Below are 19308 nucleotides of genomic sequence, written 5' to 3' on the forward strand. Positions count from 1 at the left end.
TCAGTTTTAAAACACATGAACCGTTTGATATCATATATCAAATATCAAATCAACATATTGTGAAACAACCAATCAGAGAAAGAAAAATAGTAGGAGAAAAAAATATAATCAGAACATAAAAGTTCACTTAATAAAAACAAACAATATTGAGGATTTATAAATATTCTTTAGCAAAGCTTAACTTAAAAAAAAGTGTATTTTTTATTTAGTAATTTAAAGTAAAAAAATACCTGACTTGAAAAAAGAAGAGTTTACAAAGATTGAAAAACATTAAAATCACTACAGTCGCCGATGAAATGAGTTAAAGGGAAACTATCGTCCAAAACAACTACATAAAGGATAATTTCGAAGGTGTCAATTAATTGATTGCAAAATGTACTAAATAAAGTTCAATTACAACTTAAGGTTTGTCTGTGACTTTCCTTTTAGATTAACAGATGTGATAATTGTTTATCTGTTAATAGATATAGATAAAAGGAGAAACGAACAGTTCACACTATTATACTGTATGTCAAATCACGTCTGAAAGATGCACATAACAGTATTATTTGTATTTCTGATGTTTTGCTGCATTACCTGTGGTAAGTTATACATCATCAGATATCCTGCTTTAAAAATTTGAATAATTAACAACAAATAGCTGTAGATTGACCGCCTTTGGCCAGTCAGATTCAAAACTTGCAAAGAGATATCATAATTCAAGAAAGTTCAGTTGCTTTATATTTTGCACGTAAAAGAAACTGTAGTAGTTTATTGATGATGAAATACATTATGCTGATATAAAATACAATGTATATAAAGTGCGAATTCAGCTAGTTCATTTTCACTATCATATGCAAGTATGTCTATTGTAAAATAAAGAATCATGGGAAAACTGTTTGTTTACGTTTCGAAAATACCAAAATAATTGATTTGAAGGCAAGTTTCAAAATATTTTCATCGTGATATGTCTTTTTAATGTACAAAAACAGCATTAAAGTTCAAATAAGTGTTATAAAAGAACATAATATAGCATATCGATTATTGAAAGCGATACATTTTAACTATAGATGCGATGAATTATGACTATTAGTGCATTCATTTCTAATGTAGAATTTTCGAAGATGCGAGGAATTTTTATTGTAGATTTATGTGATAAATGGGCTTGCAACAAATGAAACAACTTAATTGATGACTTTATTATATATGATATTTTCAAAGTGAAATACAGACTCCTAATTCATTCTTCATCAAATATATATTACCAATGATATTTCAACTGATCGGGTGGAGCTCATGTTTTAATTAACACAAGGCCAGTCTATTTAAAGATGTGTGTAATAAGGAGGATTGCCGTTATAATTATTATTGAATTCTTATCACCTATCAGTAAAGTATGGAATTTATTTTATAGAGAGGGAACAAATGATATAGAAATCGTCTGTGAAAAAAGTTCTCCCAGAACAAATTTTCGGTGATATAAATTCCACAGGAACAAATTTTGGCTCACACTATCAGCTCGGGGCGAGATCTTAAAGGGGCACTAGCTACGAGATATATAAAAAATCTAAAGTTTGATTTTTTTGTTCAATCAATAATGAAAGTGAAATAGTAAAGTAACAATTCGCTCTTTGCAGCCAAAAAGGTTCAATTTTGTCAAATTACGCTAAAAAACATTGATAATTAGGTATTCACTTGCAAGTGAATGAGTCGACCTCTTTAAATCCGTATTCATGTGAACTTCAATTTAAGCCCCTAGCTAGAGATTGACAACGCATGCATTGTACGTGTACTGGTTATTTAAAGAACAATGAAAGTGAAACTACGATAATTATTTGATTACTAATTCGATGCACATAAAATCATTCTTATACGGTTAAATACAATGAGAAACATATATTTTTTATTTATAAAATCAAATCAAACCTATAAAAATCCAATTGCACGTGTTCGTTTAATCTATTCATATCTTTATTTATGTTTACATCGCTTATATGGTCATCTGAGGTCAAATCGATAGTTAATTAGATGGCGTCTGGACTAAAATACACACGAAACGAACCTATATATTATAAATCAAATATGAGAATTTGAGCCAAATCGGTGACCATGAATTTGACAGCTAGTGCCCCCTTAAGTAAACATGAGTAGTATACATGTTTTTTAAACAGTTACTTTAAATCAGTAATCCGATTAAATTTTAGGATTAATTTTACTTAATTATTTTGTTTTTGATCTATTATTGCTTAGACCTACATCTGAATGTGCAAGGCTTTGTCATACTTTAAACGAAATTTCAACTAAAAAAATTGTACTAAAATCAAGGTGAAAGCAATTAATGTATTTTTGCTGCAACTGGCTTAACGATTTCAAATTGAAACACCCACATTATATTCTGAGACATCAAAAGAAAGAGAAAGAATCATTTTAATTCGACGAAATCAAAAAGGTTATCAATATGAAGATATAACAAACGCCATAGAATATACGGTGGTATTGGATTATTAAAAGTCAAATTTCGCCAGTATTCCTCATAGACAATCCTTATAACATGTATATCTGCTCTTTGTTGGGTTGTTGTCTCTCTGACATATTGCCCATTTCAGTTCTCTATTATTTTTTGAAATTCATCGTATTATGAAAACGAACATTTGTAGTGTACTATAGGTAAGGCTCTCAGACATGAACTAAAATGATCGAACGACTTTCCGAGTGACCGGTTAGGCAAAACTGTGCGATTTGACAACACTAATATTAAGTCCATATAAATATATTAGAACAGTAGTGTGTTTTCTTTATCCCTTTGTATCCCATCCCATTTCGGTTTAAGCCATAGACAGATATAAGAAGATATGATATGTGACAATGAGACAACTCTCTATCCGAGTCACAATTTATAAAATTATACCGTTATAGGTCAAAATACGGTCTTCAACATGGAGTCTTGTCTCACACCGAACAGCAAGTTATAAAGGGCCCCAGTGTTAAACCTTTCAAACGAGTAAACCAACGATTTAATCTTTATCAAGATGTACGTAACTAGTAATGAAGTGTCATGGAAATAGATAAATAAACTAAGGATAAAGATCCCGACGATTTATAATAAATTGTATGGAATACATTTGAAATAAATGTTATTTCTATTGAACTTATTAGAGTGTTAAATCAAACTTTCCTCCGCAAGTTAAACTTTATCAAATCCTTATCTCACGTTATCTTTTGTTTGAGCAAGTCGGCTAAATTAAGACTTTAATAGATAAAAAAAAAATTCATATAGTGAAAATGCACCGCATATACAATACTAATGAATCGCTCTACAGTGAAAATGAAAGTATAGTATCATTATTCGACAGTAAACATGACTCGAATAAAGAAAGCATAATATTGGAATTTAGTTCAATATGAAGAAACTGAATGAGAAAACCTATTCTACGTTATACAACTTTAATAATTGTGTTGAAATGAATATTTTTCTGCGAGAACATCTTACCTGCAAGTTTTAAATCACCTGCACGATCTGTTCGTGAAATGTACTAATTATTCACCTATTTCGGTATATATTTCACAGCTGTATGGCTTTAGGCACGATAAAACCCCGTTCGCATCTCTTACAATGTCTTACTAGTATTATTTATTTCTAAACATATACATTTTAACTAATTTTCTTCATTTTCTTCAAAAATAAAAAAAACAAATCGTCTGTTTATTTATCAATCTACATCAAAAATTTATGGCATATACAGTGAAAATGATATTTTAGAATCCGTACTTTACATACACTGTAAATAGAAATAAACTAAAAAACGTATGAATTTTATGAATTGCAAGAGGAGCATTTTATAGTGGTTCGATGGAATGAGCATTTGATTTGAACGCAAACAAAGTATTCTTGGAGAGATTCTGTAAATTTCTATATAAAACATTGTCGTTTGTATACACATAGCACCACAGTCGCCACAACATACTTCGTTTGCAAGTCAATAACGTCTTGTACAAACGGTAGCAGGTTTGACTTATGAACCTGTCAAAAAAAAAATCAATACATTATAAAACATGAACATTTATTATCAAACCTAATTTAATGATAATTTCATATTTATTAGGAAACTTCGAAGAGGTTGGCCAAGGTGATAAAACACAAACGTTGCCAAACACGGGACAAACGGGAACAAGACCAAAAAGAGGAGAAAGGCTTCCAAATTATCCTAAAACAGGAGCACTTCCAAAAGGTATATTATTTTTAAAAAATACATATGCTACATACTTCAAGTACCATTGCCACTTTTGCATTCAGTTAATCCACCACTAGCGCTTGTTGTTCATCAGCGGTCAACCAAAAAAGTTCTTGTAGATTTCCCTGTTTTATTGTCCCTTGGTGTTTGTTCTTATGTTTTGTTATAATTGTTGGGAGAGTGGCAGAAATAACAAAGAAAGAATGATACTACATGTACACATCAACCGAATGACTTATTTTTGTTCTTATTTGAATCATAATTCATAAAGAGAGAAACAGGGTAAATATACTACAAGATATCAATATATCTTTTTCTTATGTCACGTCCAACCCTTGTCACTGAATAACCCACATTATAGTAAGAACCTCACATTTATATTCATATGAATCAAATAATAATAAGTAATATTTAGTCTAATTCATCTGTTCACGTTTTCCATATTTCATCTTATTGCATAACGTTCGTCTATATTCAAACCAAACAGACTCGATAAGAAGGAAGGTATTCCAGAACGGAAATAATGGCTGAATAGCTGAATTATTCAAAATGGGGGCGTTTTTCGGACACCTTCATTGAGGGGTTGGTCTGTGTCTCAACACATTTCTTAACCTAAGATTATAACATTTGTGTCCTTATTGCGATGTTTTGACTAGGTATGACTCGCTTGGCAGATGCTGCATGTACAACACAAGATTCATATGTATCTATTATAGACGACTTTGCCTCATTTAGTGTTCATGTTATTACACCAGTCAAGTTATACGAAAAACCAAATGATCTCTGTTTTCCAATATGTTTATATTATGTTGATTGTCATCTTTGTGTCTTTCCAATTCTATCATGTTGTCTATTTCCTTGTCAATTTTCATTTGTCATTTTACGACTCAAAATACTGAATATCTACTACAGGTGTAATACCACCATTGTTTCCCCTATAAGTCATTGTTGAATTTGCATATTTTAAAAAATTGTGGAGAATTTATTATTGTTTCGAATAAAGAAATAATTGGCATGAGTAAAGGTGTATCCTGCCCAGTACTATGGAAAAAAATCCACTTAACATTTCATTGCATATTATATAAATAACACATAGCTGAGAGGGTTATAGAGCAAATTGGTACCCCGAGAAAACATTGTCAGCCGTGGTGAAGCCAAGATTGACATTGCTTTTTTGAGGTGAACCTATCTGCTCTTTCACCCTCTCAGCTATGTGTTATTTAATTTATTATACTGAATGTCTTATTATTATTCTCTTTAACAGATTAATTCTATTTTAAAAGTATTTTCTATAACAACATTACGGGTATTAAGTTGGGGTCACACATTCACGAGATTTATTACCGTACTTGACAGGACCATTCCCGATTAAAATTTGTCAAAAGTCTGATCAAGGTCCTGTGAATCGTGGATGGAAATTCAAACTTGGCCAGGTAAAATTCAGTCAAATCTGTTACGACTGCGTCCCGATTCTATCGAATAAATTCCGACAGAGATCAGACAGTGACCAGACAGTGAACCGACGCTAACGGAAGTTATCCGTTCGAAAACTGTCGGCATAATCGGGATGAGCAGGTACTGTTGGAACAGGTCCGCTCTATCGCATTGCAACCGGCTTTGTCTGGTCTCATTCGTATTGTATTCTGTAATTGTCGGGACTCTGACGTGGGTAATATTGACGAATTTCGTATTAATAACGGGACAGCTCTTGAACGGTTTCGGCCAAAAACGGTTCGCAATCCTCACAGAAAAACAGCAATGAAAAATTTCTCCAGATCATTCCCGTTCCACAGGACACCGTCCTGAATACACTGAACATTGGTAGGATTTTGATCCGATACAGCAGAATCTGTCACGACATAGCCACGATTGTAATCCGACTAGACTAAATCGGCTGAGTTTCCCCGAATGTTACGTGACGCACATAACTGTCGGGATGCTTCGCCGAACTATTCGGACCCTTCCCGACCCGTAGGAATCTGTTACGAACTTAAACGACTGCGTTCAGACAATGATAGGATATTCCAGATAATTGAGGATAGTAATCCGACTTTTTCACTTTTCGTTTCGTATCGCTGTCTGATCTCAACCGGGAGCAATAATCGGCAATGTGTGAATCCCGCATTAGGAAAAACAAGTGTTTTGTTATTTTTATTTTGACAGTTAAATAAATAAAATCTGAGCCAAAACGTAAAACGTAAGAATTGTATTCAATTACTTGATGTAAATTCAATTCTTTGTCCTTTTAATTGTCGATTGTTTATTGGTCTAGACGAGATGTTAACATTCAAAAAAACTGTCACCCTCTTAACCATGTGATAGAGTAAATGAACACCCTCGTATTAGCCAATCAAAATATGGCATTTTGACGTGAAGTATAATAAAAGAAAATAACCATCACTGGAAGTTGAAAGGTTATCGAAGGTACCAGGATTATTATTTAATACGCCAAACGCTTGTTTTGTCTTCATATGTCGCTCATATAAGCAAAATTATCAAACAAAACAAGTAAAAAGTCGAAGAGCACTGAGAACCCAAAATTCCAAAAAGTTGTGCCAAATACGGCTTAGGTTATCTAACAAATATTTTGGATTAGAGCGTCACTGATGCGTCTTTTGTAGACGAAACGCGCGTCTGGCGTATATACAAAATTTAGTCTTGGTATCTATGATGAGTTTATTTCCTTTGATAAGAAAATCCTAACTTATTTAAAAGTTCAAAGTTTTGTTGATAGGAAATTTCTAAAAATGACCATATAATTGATATTCAGGTCAACATCGAAGTTCTGACTACTGGGCTGGTGATACCCTCGGAGACGAAACTTCCACCAGCAGCGGGATCGACCCAGTGGTGTACAAAGCTACCAAAGGTAGCAGGATTATAATTCAATACGTCAGACGCGCGTTTCATCTATATAAAACTCATCAGTGACGCTCAGATAAAAAAAGTTACAAATCCAAACCAGTACAAAGTCAAACTATCAAAGTTATCCCCTTATTAAACATATGTTCACGTTGTAGTAACCATGTAATCTCAAGTTTATAAAATATTCTATAGAAACCCCCCTTCCCCCCCAAAAAAAAGTGCTTTGAAATACCCAAGAATTATGTTTAATGAAACAGAAATGTGTTACTGCAATAAAATGTATCATTAATTACCTACAACTGTCAAAATCAAGAATATAACTTTTTTCGACCTATTTTCATATACAAGCGAATGTGACGTACCATGATTTTGTAGTCTTACACTAACAACTAAAAACATGGAAAATTAGAATAATTGACATTGTTTCAATACAAAATTACTGAACAGATTACGCTTCCTCCCAAATATACAGCCAAGCATGACGTTTCTATGTTTAATATATATATATACTGGCTGACTTTAAAAACGTAACACTCATATTGTAGATTGTTTTTTACCAAATCATGTTTTATTCTCATACAACTGTTATTTATGCTAATCATACGTCTATCTGTTTCAAAAAAAAATAACATTTGACTTACCTGTGGTTATTAAACTTATCGGATTATTGAGATCGCACTTATTGCAGAAAGAGTAATTTCGAACAAATAAAAGATATTTTTCATTTTGTTTCTTTGTGAAACAGTTCTTTCAATCCTTGACCACACTTAAATCCGTTAAAAAAAACCTTGCATCTCCATATTGCCAAGACTGAGGAATAAAAAAATGAATCAACCCAGTATATCACACTGCAAACAGGAAAACGTGAACTCGCTGCAACCAGAAAATTTGACGTCAGAAACTCGTTTTTCTGTCCTTCCGACAATGATACCGGTAGACGGGATATATATGTTGAAGACCATCAATGACCAGATCAACATGTTGTGAGAATGCATCGTCAATAGAATCTGATTACGCAACATCATTTCCGAGACAGGTATACGGCTGCAACGTCAACAGTTACTGCTTATCAAATTGATGAATGCAATTTTGCACAGATTTGTGCGATACATGCTTCCCTTTGTCTGAGCTACCAGAGAATGGACTGCAGAAAAACATTTAAAGCCTGAAAGTTTCAACCGCATAATTGACAAAACCCATTGTAATGAGTGGAACAACGGCAAAATTATGAGGTGCAAAACAGAACCCAAAACGTGCCAAACAGAATTGGGTGACCTTTCTGATCATCATTTTGGCGTTTGTTTTAGGTAGTCATTGCTTTTAACGATGCCACGTTCATTGGTAAAGAGAAAACCAGAGTTTCAGAGTGTACCAGAATATTTGAACTTTGAAAATGACGTAAATAAAGGCAACAGTAGAATACCGCTGTTCAAAATTCATAAATCGATAGAGAAAAAAACAAATCCGGGTTAAAAACTAAAACTGAGGGAAACGTATCAAATATAAGATTACAAACTAAAACTGAGGAAAGTAATCAATTCAACTTTCAAACTGGCGGTAATGAAAGAACTTTCTGTTCATAAGTTTGTTTACAAAAAAATGCATATATAAAAATATGAATTAAAAAGCATAATCAAGTGTTGTATTTCTAAAGTCGGTCAGTATAATATACGTGTACCTTATACAGAATGTACAAGTAGTTAATCTTACTTATGATAGTATCAATTATATTTCCCCCTGATATTTATAAAAGGGATCATAGCGTATCTAAACTTCAACCTCGTTCGATTAATAATTATATAAAATATACTAATAATGTAATGTATTTCAATTTCAGTTGAAAAGAGAGGTGTATATGACATTTTAACTCAAGAAGGTTAGAACATAATTATATGATAGAAAAAAAAAGAGACACACTTACTGCTTAAAACGATTTTTATTGATTTCCCCAATAATTTCAGTTAGACTTTTTCGATTACATAATTCAAAACTAGATTCAAAGACAACATGGACAACTTAGTCTATGAAACATGTGTCATTCAAAGCTCCAATGCGTTCATATTTAGAGTATAAGGATAAGAGTAAAAATGACGATCTAAGCTTTAAACTATTTTTCAATGAAATTTAGAGAGACCGTGGTTTTATATGTATGCTTTTTATAATTTTAAATACTATATGTTGTCCCATAGATATTGATATGTAAATTCATAAATATTTCTTAATTATACGTTGATTGCAGTCACAAGGTTGTCACAGGACTATCAATGCGTTAATTTAAATTTCTAGTGGTAAAACTTGTCTAATGTGTTAGAAGACACAAGGTGAAAGCAATTAATGTATTTTTGCTGCAACTGGCTTAATGATTTTAAATTTAAACACCCACATTATATTCTGAGACATCAAAAGAAAGAGAAAGAATCATTTTAATTCGACGAAATCAAAAAGGTTATCAATATGAAGATATAACAAACGCCATAGAATATACGGTGGTATTGGATTATTAAAAGTCAAACTTCGCCAGTATTCCTCATAGACAATCCTTATAACATGTATATCTGCTCTTTGTTGGGTTGTTGTCTCTCTGACATATTGCCCATTTCAGTTCTCTATTTTTTAAAAATTCATCGTATTATGAAAACGAACATTGGTAGTGTACTATAGGCAAGGCTCTCAGACATGAGCTAAAACGGTCGAACGACTATCCGAGTGACCGGTTACGCAAAACTGTGCGATTTGACAACACTAATATTAAGTCCATATAAATATATTAGAACAGTAGTGTGTTTTCTTTATCCCTTTGTATCCCATCCCATTTCGGTTTGAGCCATAGACAGATATAAGAAGATATGATATGTGACAATGAGACAACTCTCTATCCGAGTCACAATTTATAAAACTATACCGTTATAGGTCAAAATACGGTCTTCAACATGGAGTCTTGTCTCACACCGAACAGCAACTTATAAAGGGCCTATGTGTTAAACCTTTCAAACGGGTAAACCAACGATTTAATCTTTATTAAGTTGTACGGAACTAGTGATGAAGTGTCATGGAAATGGATAAATAAACTAAGGATAAAGATCCCTACGATTTATAATAAATTGTATGGAATACATTTGAAATAAATGTTATTTCTATTGAACTTATTAGAGTGTTAAATCAAACTTTCCTCCGCAAGTTAAACTTTATCAAATCCTTATCTCACGTTATCTTTTGTTTGAGCAAGTCGGCTAAATTAAGACTTTAATAGAGAAAAAAAAATAATTCATATAGTGAAAATGCACCGCATTTACAATACTAATGAATCGCTCTACAGTGAAAATGAAAGTATAGTATCATTATTCGACAGTAAACATGACTCGAATAAAGAAAGCATAATATTGGAATTTAGTTCAATATGAAGAAACTGAATAAGAAAACATATTCTACGTTATAAAACTTTAATAATTGTGTTGAAATGAATATTTTTCTGCGAGAACATCTTACCTGCAAGTTTTAAATCACCTGCACGATCTGTTCGTGAAATGTACTAATTATTCACATATTTCGGTATATATTTCACAGCTGTATGGCTTTAGGCGCGATAAAACCCCGCATCTCTTACAATGTCTTACTAGTATTATTTATTTCTAAACATATACATTTTAACTAATTTTCTTCATTTTCTTCAAAAATAAAAAAAACAAAAATCGTCTGTTTATTTATCATTCTACATCAAAAAATTATGGCATATACAGTGAAAATGATATTTTAGGATCCGTACTTTACATACACTGTAAATAGAAATAAACAAAAAAACATATGAATTTTATGAATTGCAAGATGGGCATTATATAGTGGTTCGATGGAATGAGCATTTGATTTGAACGCAAACAAAGTATTCTTGGAGAGATTCTGTAAATTTCTATATAAAACATTGTCGTTTTTATACACATAGCACAACAGTCGCCACAACATACTTCGTTTGCAAGTCAATAACGTCGTGTACAAACGTTAGCAGGTTTCACTTATGAACCTGTTCAAAAAAATTCAATACATTATAAAACATGAACATTTATTATCAAACCTAATTTAATGATAATTTCATATTTATTAGGAAACTTCGAACAGGTTGTCCAAGGTGATAAAACACAAACGTTGCCAAACACGGGAAAAACGGGAACAAGACCAAAAAGAGGAGAAAGGCTTCCAAATTATCCAAAAACAGGAACACTTCCAAAAGGTATATTATTTTTTTAAAATACATATGCTACATACTTCAAGTACCATTGCCACTTTTGCATTTAGTTAATCCACCACTAGCGCTTGTTGTTCATCAGCGGTCAAACAAGAAAGTTCTTGTAGATTTCCCTATTGTATTGTCCCTTGGTGTTTGTTCTTATTTTTTGTTATAATTGTTGGGAGAGTGGCAGAAATAACAAAGAAAGAATTATACTACATGTACACATCAACCGACTGACTTATTTTTGTTCTTATTTGAATCATAATTCATAAAGAGCGAAACAGGGTAAATATACTACAAGATATCAATATATCTTTTTCTTATGTCACGTCCAACCCTTGTCACTGAATAACCCACATTATAGTAAGAACCTCACATTTATATTCATATGAATCAAATAATAATAAGTAATATTTAGTCTAATTCATCTGTTCACGTTTTCCATATCTCATCTTATTGCGAAACGTTTAGCTATATTCAAACCAAACACAATCGGTTAGCAGGAAGGTGTTCCTGAACGGAAATAATGGCTGAATAGCTGAATTATTCAAAATGGGGGCGTTTTTCGGACACCTTCATTGAGGGGTTGGTCTGTGTCTCAACACATTTCTTAACCTAAGATTATAACATTTGTGTCCTTATTGCGATGTTTTGACTAGGTATGACTCGCTTGGCAGATGCTGCATGTACAACACAAGATTCATATGTATCTATTATAGACGACTTTGCCTCATTTAGTGTTCATGTGATTACACCAGTCAAGTTATACGAAAAAACCAAATGATCTCTGTTTTCCAATATGTTTATATAATGTTGATTGTCATCTTTGTGTCTTTCCAATTCTATCATGTTGTCAATTTCCTTGTCAATTTTCATTTGTCATTTTACGACTCAAAATACTGAATATCTACTACAGGTGTAATACCACCATTGTTTCCCCTATAAGTCATTGTTGAATTTGCATATTTTAAAAAATTGTGGAGAATTTATTATTGTTTCGAATAAAGAAATAATTGGCATGAGTAAAGGTTTATCCTGCCCAGTACTATGGAAAAAATTCCACTTAACATTTCATTGCATATTATATAAATAACACATATCTGAGAGGGTTATAGAGCAAATTGGTACCCCGAGAAAACATTGTCAGCCGTGGTGAAGCCAAGATTGACAATGCTTTTTTGAGGTGAACCTATCTGCTCTTTCACCCTCTCAGCTATGTGTTATTTAATTTATTATACTGAATGTCTTATTATTATTCTCTTTAACAGATTAATTCTATTTTAAAAGTATTTTCTATAACAACATTACGGGTATTAAGTTGGGGTCACACATTCACGAGATTTATTACCGTACTTGACAGGACCATTCCCGATTAAAATTTGTCAAAAGTCTGATCAAGGTCCTGTGAATCGGGGATGGAAATTCAAACTTGGCCAGGTAAAATTCGGTCCGACAGAGATCAGACAGTGACCAGACAGTGAACCGACGCTAACGGAAGTTATCCGTTCGAAAACTGTCGGCATAATCGGGATGATCAGGTACTGTTGGAACAGGTCCGCTCTATCGCATTGCAACCGGCTTTGTCTGGTCTCATTCGTATTGTATTCTGTAATTGTCGGGACTCTGACGTGGGTAATATTGACGAATTTCGTATTAATAACGGGACAGCTCTTGAACGGTTTCGGCCAAAAACGGTTCGCAATCCTCACAGAAAAACAGCAATGAAAAATTTCTCCAGATCATTCCTGTTCCACAGGACACCGTCCAAAATACACTGAACATTGGTAGGATTTTGATCCGATACAGCAGAATCTGTCAAGACATAGGCACGATTGTAATCCGACTAGACTAAATCGACTGAGTTTCCCCGAATGTTACGTGACGCACATAACTGTCGGGGTGCTTCGCCGAACTATTCGGACCCTTCCCGACCCGTAGGAATCTGTTACGAACTTAAACGACTGCGTTCAGACAATGATAGGATATTCCAGATAATTGAGGATAGTAATCCGACTTTTTCACTTTTCGTTTCGTATCGCTGTCTGATCTCAACCGGGAGCAATAATCGGCAATGTGTGAACCCCGCATTAGGAAAAACAAGTGTTTTATTATTTTTATTTTGACAGTTAAATAAATAAAATCTGAGCCAAAACGTAAAACGTAAGAATTGTATTCAATTACTTGATGTAAATTCAATTCTTTGTCCTTTTAATTGTCGATTGTTTATTGGTCTAGACGAGATGTTAACATTCAAAAAAACTGTCACCCTCTTAACCATGTGATAGAGTAAATGAACACCCTCGTATTAGCCAATCAAAATATGGCATTTTGACGTGAAGTATAATAAAAGAAAGTAACCATCACTGGAAGTTGAAAGGTTATCGAAGGTACCAGGATTATTATTTAATACGCCAAACGCTTGTTTTGTCTTCATATGTCGCTCATATAAGCAAAATTATCAAACAAAACAAGTAAAAAGTCGAAGAGCACTGAGAACCCAAAATTCCAAAAAGTTGTGCCAAATACGGCTTAGGTTATCTATCAAATATTTTGGATTAGAGCGTCACTGATGCGTCTTTTGTAGACGAAACGCGCGTCTGGCGTATATACAAAATTTAGTCTTGGTATCTAAGATGAGTTTATTTCCTTTGATAAGAAAATCCTAACTTATTTAAAAGTTCAAAGTTTTGTTGATAGGAAATTTCTAAAAATGACCATATAATTGATATTCAGGTCAACATCGAAGTTCTGACTACTGGGCTGGTGATACCCTCGGAGACGAAACGTCCACCAGCAGCGGGATCGACCCAGTGGTGTACAAAGCTACCAAAGGTAGCAGGATTATATTCAATACGTCAGACGCGCGTTTCATCTATATAAAACTCATCAGTGACGCTCAGATAAAAAAAGTTACAAAGCCAAACCAGTACAAAGTCAAACTATCAAAGTTATCCCCTTATTAAACATATGTTCACGTTGTAGTAACCATGTAATCTCAAGTTTATAAAATATTCTATAGAAACCCCCCTTCCTCCCAAAAAAAGTGCTTTGAAATACCCAAGAATTATGTTTAATGAAACAGAAATGTGTTACTGCAATAAAATGTATCATTAATTACCTACAACTGTCAAAATCAAGAATATAACTTTTTCGACCTTTTTTCATATACAAGCGAATGTGACGTACCATGATTTTGTAGTCTTACACTAACAACTAAAAACATGGAAAATTAGAATAATTGACATTGTTTCAGTACAAAATTACTGAACAGATTACGCTTCCTCCCAAATATACAGCCAAGCATGACGTCTCTATGTTTAATATATATATATACTGGCTGACTTTAAAAACGTAACACTCATATTGTAGATTGTTTTTTTACCAAATCATGTTTTAGTCTCATACAACTGTTATTTATGCTAATCATACGTCTATCTGTTTAAAAAAAAAAATAACATTTGCCTTACCTGTGGTTATTAAACTTATCGGATTATTGAGATCGCACTTATTGCAGAAAGAGTAATTTCGAACAAATAAAAGATATTTTTCATTTTGTTTCTTTGTGAAACAGTTCTTTCAATCCTTGACCACACTTAAATCCGTTAAAAAAAACCTTGCATCTCCATATTGCCAAGACTGAGGAATAAAAAAATGAATCAACCCAGTATATCACACTGCAAACAGGAAAACGTGAACTCGCTGCAACCAGAAAATTTGACGTCAGAAACTCGTTTTTCTGTCCTTCCGACAATGATACCGGTAGACGGGATATATATGTTGAAGACCATCAATGACCAGATCAACATGTTGTGAGAAGGCATCGTCAATAGAATCTGATTACGCAACATCATTTCCGAGACAGGTATACGGCTGCAACGTCAACAGTTACTGCTTATCAAATTGATGAATGCAATTTTGCACAGATTTGTGCCATACATGCTTCCCTTTGTCTGAGCTGCCAGAGAATGGACTGCAGAAAAACATTTAAAGCCTGAAAGTTTCAACCGCATAATTGACAAAACCCATTGTAATGAGTGGAACAACGGCAAAATTATGAGGTGCAAAACAGAACCCAAAACGTGCCAAACAGAATTGGGTGACCTTTCTGATCATCATTTTGGCGTTTGTTTTTAGGTAGTCATTGCTTTTAACAATGCCACGTTCATTGGTAAAGAGAAAACCAGAGTTTCAGAGTGTACCAGAATATTTGAACTTTGAAAATGACGTAAATAAAGGCAACAGTAGAATACCGCTGTTCAAAATTCATAAATCGATAGAGAAAAAAACAAATCCGGGTTAAAAACTAAAACTGAGGGAAACGTATCAAATATAAGATTACAAACTAAAACTGAGGAAAGTAATCAATTCAACTTTCAAACTGGCGGTAATGAAAGAACTTTCTGTTCATAAGTTTGTTTACAAAAAAATGCATATATAAAAATATGAATTAAAAAGCATAATCAAGTGTTGTATTTCTAAAGTCGGTCAGTATAATATACGTGTACCTTATACAGAATGTACAAGTAGTTAATCTTACTTATGATAGTATCCATTATATTTCCCCCTGATATTTATAAAAGGGACCATAGCGTATCTAAACTTCAACCTCGTTCGATTAATAATTATATAAATTATACTAATAATGTAATGTATTTCAATTTCAGTTGAAAAGAGAGGTGTATATGACATTTTACCTCAAGAAGGTTAGAACATAATTATATGATAGAAAAAAAAAAGAGACACACTTACTGCTTAAAACGATTTTTATTGATTTCCCCAATAATTTCAGTTAGACTTTTTCGATTACATAATTCAAAACTAGATTCAAAGACAACATGGACAACTTAGTCTATGAAACATGTGTCATTCAAAGCTCCAATGCGTTCATATTTAGAGTATAAGGATAAGAGTAAAAATGACGATCTAAGCTTTAAACTATTTTTCAATGAAATTTAGAGAGACCGTGGTTTTATATGTATGCTTTTTATAATTTTAAATACTATATGTTGTCCCATAGATATTGATATGTAAATTCATAAATATTTCTTAATTATACGTTGATTGCAGTCACAAGGTTGTCACAGGACTATCAATGTGTTAATTTAAATTTCTAGTGGTAAAACTTGTCTAATGTGTTAGAAGACACAAGGTGAAAGCAATTAATGTATTTTTGCTGCAACTGGCTTAATGATTTTAAATTTAAACACCCACATTATATTCTGAGACATCAAAAGAAAGAGAAAGAATCATTTTAATTCGACGAAATCAAAAAGGTTATCAATATGAAGATATAACAAACGCCATAGAATATACGGTGGTATTGGATTATTAAAAGTCAAACTTCGCCAGTATTCCTCATAGACAATCCTTATAACATGTATATCTGCTCTTTGTTGGGTTGTTGTCTCTCTGACATATTGCCCATTTCAGTTCTCTATTTTTTAAAAATTTATCGTATTATGAAAACGAACATTGGTAGTGTACTATAGGTAAGGCTCTCAGACATGAACTAAAACGGTCGAACGACTATCCGAGTGACCGGTTATGCAAAACTGTGCGATTTGACAACACTAATATTAAGTCCATATAAATATATTAGAACAGTAGTGTGTTTTCTTTATCCCTTTGTATCCCATCCCATTTCGGTTTGAGCCATAGACAGATATAAGAAGATATGATATGTGACAATGAGACAACTCTCTATCCGAGTCACAATTTATACAATTATACCGTTATAGGTCAAAATACGGTCTTCAACATGGAGTCTTGTCTCACACCGAACAGCAACTTATAAAGGGCCCATGTGTTAAACCTTTCAAACGGGTAAACCAACGATTTAATCTTTATTAAGTTGTACGGAACTAGTGATGAAGTGTCATGGAAATGGATAAATAAACTAAGGATAAAGATCCCTACGATTTATAATAAATTGTATGGAATACATTTGAAATAAATGTTATTTCTATTGAACTTATTAGAGTGTTAAATCAAACTTTCCTCCGCAAGTTAAACTTTATCAAATCCTTATCTCACGTTATCTTTTGTTTGAGCAAGTCGGCTAAATTAAGACTTTAATAGATAAAAAAAAAAATTCATATAGTGAAAATGCACCGCATTTACAATACTAATGAATCGCTCTACAGTGAAAATGAAAGTATAGTATCATTATTCGACAGTAAACATGACTCGAATAAAGAAAGCATCATATTGGAATTTAGTTCAATATGAAGAAACTGAATAAGAAAACATATTCTACGTTATACAACTTTAATAATTGTGTTGAAATGAATATTTTTCTGCGAGAACATCTTACCTGCAAGTTTTAAATCACCTGCACGATCTGTTCGTGAAATGTACTAATTATTCACATATTTCGGTATATATTTCACAGCTGTATGGCTTTAGGCGCGATAAAACCCCGCATCTCTTACAATGTCTTACTAGTATTATTTATTTCTAAACATATACATTTTAACTCATTTTCTTCATTTTCTTCAAAAATAAAAAAACAAAAATCGTCTGTTTATTTATCATTCTACATCAAAAAATTATGGCATATACAGTGAAAATTATATTTTAGGATCCGTACTTTACATACACTGTAAATAGAAATAAACAAAAAAACATATGAATTTTATGAATTGCAAGATGGGCATTATATAGTGGTTCGATGGAATGAGCATTTGATTTGAACGCAAACAAAGTATTCTTGGAGAGATTCTGTAAATTTCTATATAAAACATTGTCGTTTTTATACACATAGCACAACAGTCGCCACAACATACTTCGTTTGCAAGTCAATAACGTCGTGTACAAACGTTAGCAGGTTTGACTTATGAACCTGTTAAAAAAATTCAATACATTATAAAACATGAACATTTATTATCAAACCTAATTTAATGATAATTTCATATTTATTAGGAAACTTCGAACAGGTTGTCCAAGGTGATAAAACACAAACGTTGCCAAACACGGGAAAAACGGGAACAAGACCAAAAAGAGGAGAAAGGCTTCCAAATTATCCAAAAACAGGAACACTTCTAAAAGGTATATTATTTTTTTAAAATACATATGCTACATACTTCAAGTACCATTGCCACTTTTGCATTTAGTTAATCCACCACTAGCGCTTGTTGTTCATCAGCGGTCAAACAAGAAAGTTCTTGTAGATTTCCCTATTGTATTGTCCCTTGGTGTTTGTTCTTATTTTTTGTTATAATTGTTGGGAGAGTGGCAGAAATAACAAAGAAAGAATTATACTACATGTACACATCAACCGACTGACTTATTTTTGTTCTTATTTGAATCATAATTCATAAAGAGCGAAACAGGGTAAATATACTACAAGATATCAATATATCTTTTTCTTATGTCACGTCCAACCCTTGTCACTGAATAACCCACATTATAGTAAGAAACTCACATATATTCCTTTGAATCAAATAATAATAAGTAATATTTAGTCTAATTCATCTGTTCACGTTTTCCATATCTCATCTTATTGCATAACGTTCGTCTATATTCAAACCAAATAGACTCGATAAGAAGGCAGGTGTTCCAGAACGGAAATAATGGCTGAATAGCTGAATTATTCAAAATGGGGGCGTTTTTCGGACACCTTCATTGAGGGGTTGGTCTGTGTCTCAACACATTTCTTAACCTAAGATTATAACATTTGTGTCCTTATTGCGATGTTTTGACTAGGTATGACTCGCTTGGCAGATGCTGCATGTACAACACAAGATTCATATGTATCTATTATAGACGACTTTGCCTCATTTAGTGTTCATGTGATTACACCAGTCAAGTTATACGAAAAACCAAATGATCTCTGTTTTCCAATATGTTTATATTATGTTGATTGTCATCTTTGTGTCTTTCCAATTCTATCATGTTGTCTATTTCCTTGTCAATTTTCATTTGTCATTTTACGACTCAAAATACTGAATATCTACTACAAGTGTAATACCACCATTGTTTCCCCTATTAGTCATTGTTGAATTTGCATAT

At 32.7% G+C, this 19308-nt stretch overlaps 1 protein-coding gene across 1 annotated transcript in view; it reads left to right on the forward strand.

Moving 5' to 3' along the window:
• The first annotated feature begins 447 nt into the window (after nucleotides 1-447).
• The window catches only part of LOC143043646 (uncharacterized), a 31594-nt gene continuing 12733 nt past the window's right edge, over nucleotides 448-19308 (forward strand). The window contains exons 1-5 of the mRNA XM_076215853.1: nucleotides 448-581; nucleotides 4083-4208; nucleotides 8914-8952; nucleotides 11173-11298; nucleotides 15963-16001. Coding sequence (XP_076071968.1) covers nucleotides 530-581; nucleotides 4083-4208; nucleotides 8914-8952; nucleotides 11173-11298; nucleotides 15963-16001 — 382 coding nt within the window. The 5' untranslated portion in view covers nucleotides 448-529. The remainder of the gene's footprint in view (nucleotides 582-4082; nucleotides 4209-8913; nucleotides 8953-11172; nucleotides 11299-15962; nucleotides 16002-19308) is intronic.

The sequence above is a fragment of the Mytilus galloprovincialis genome, chromosome 8, assembly GCF_965363235.1.
Source record: "Mytilus galloprovincialis chromosome 8, xbMytGall1.hap1.1, whole genome shotgun sequence".
NCBI lineage: Eukaryota > Metazoa > Mollusca > Bivalvia > Mytilida > Mytilidae > Mytilus > Mytilus galloprovincialis.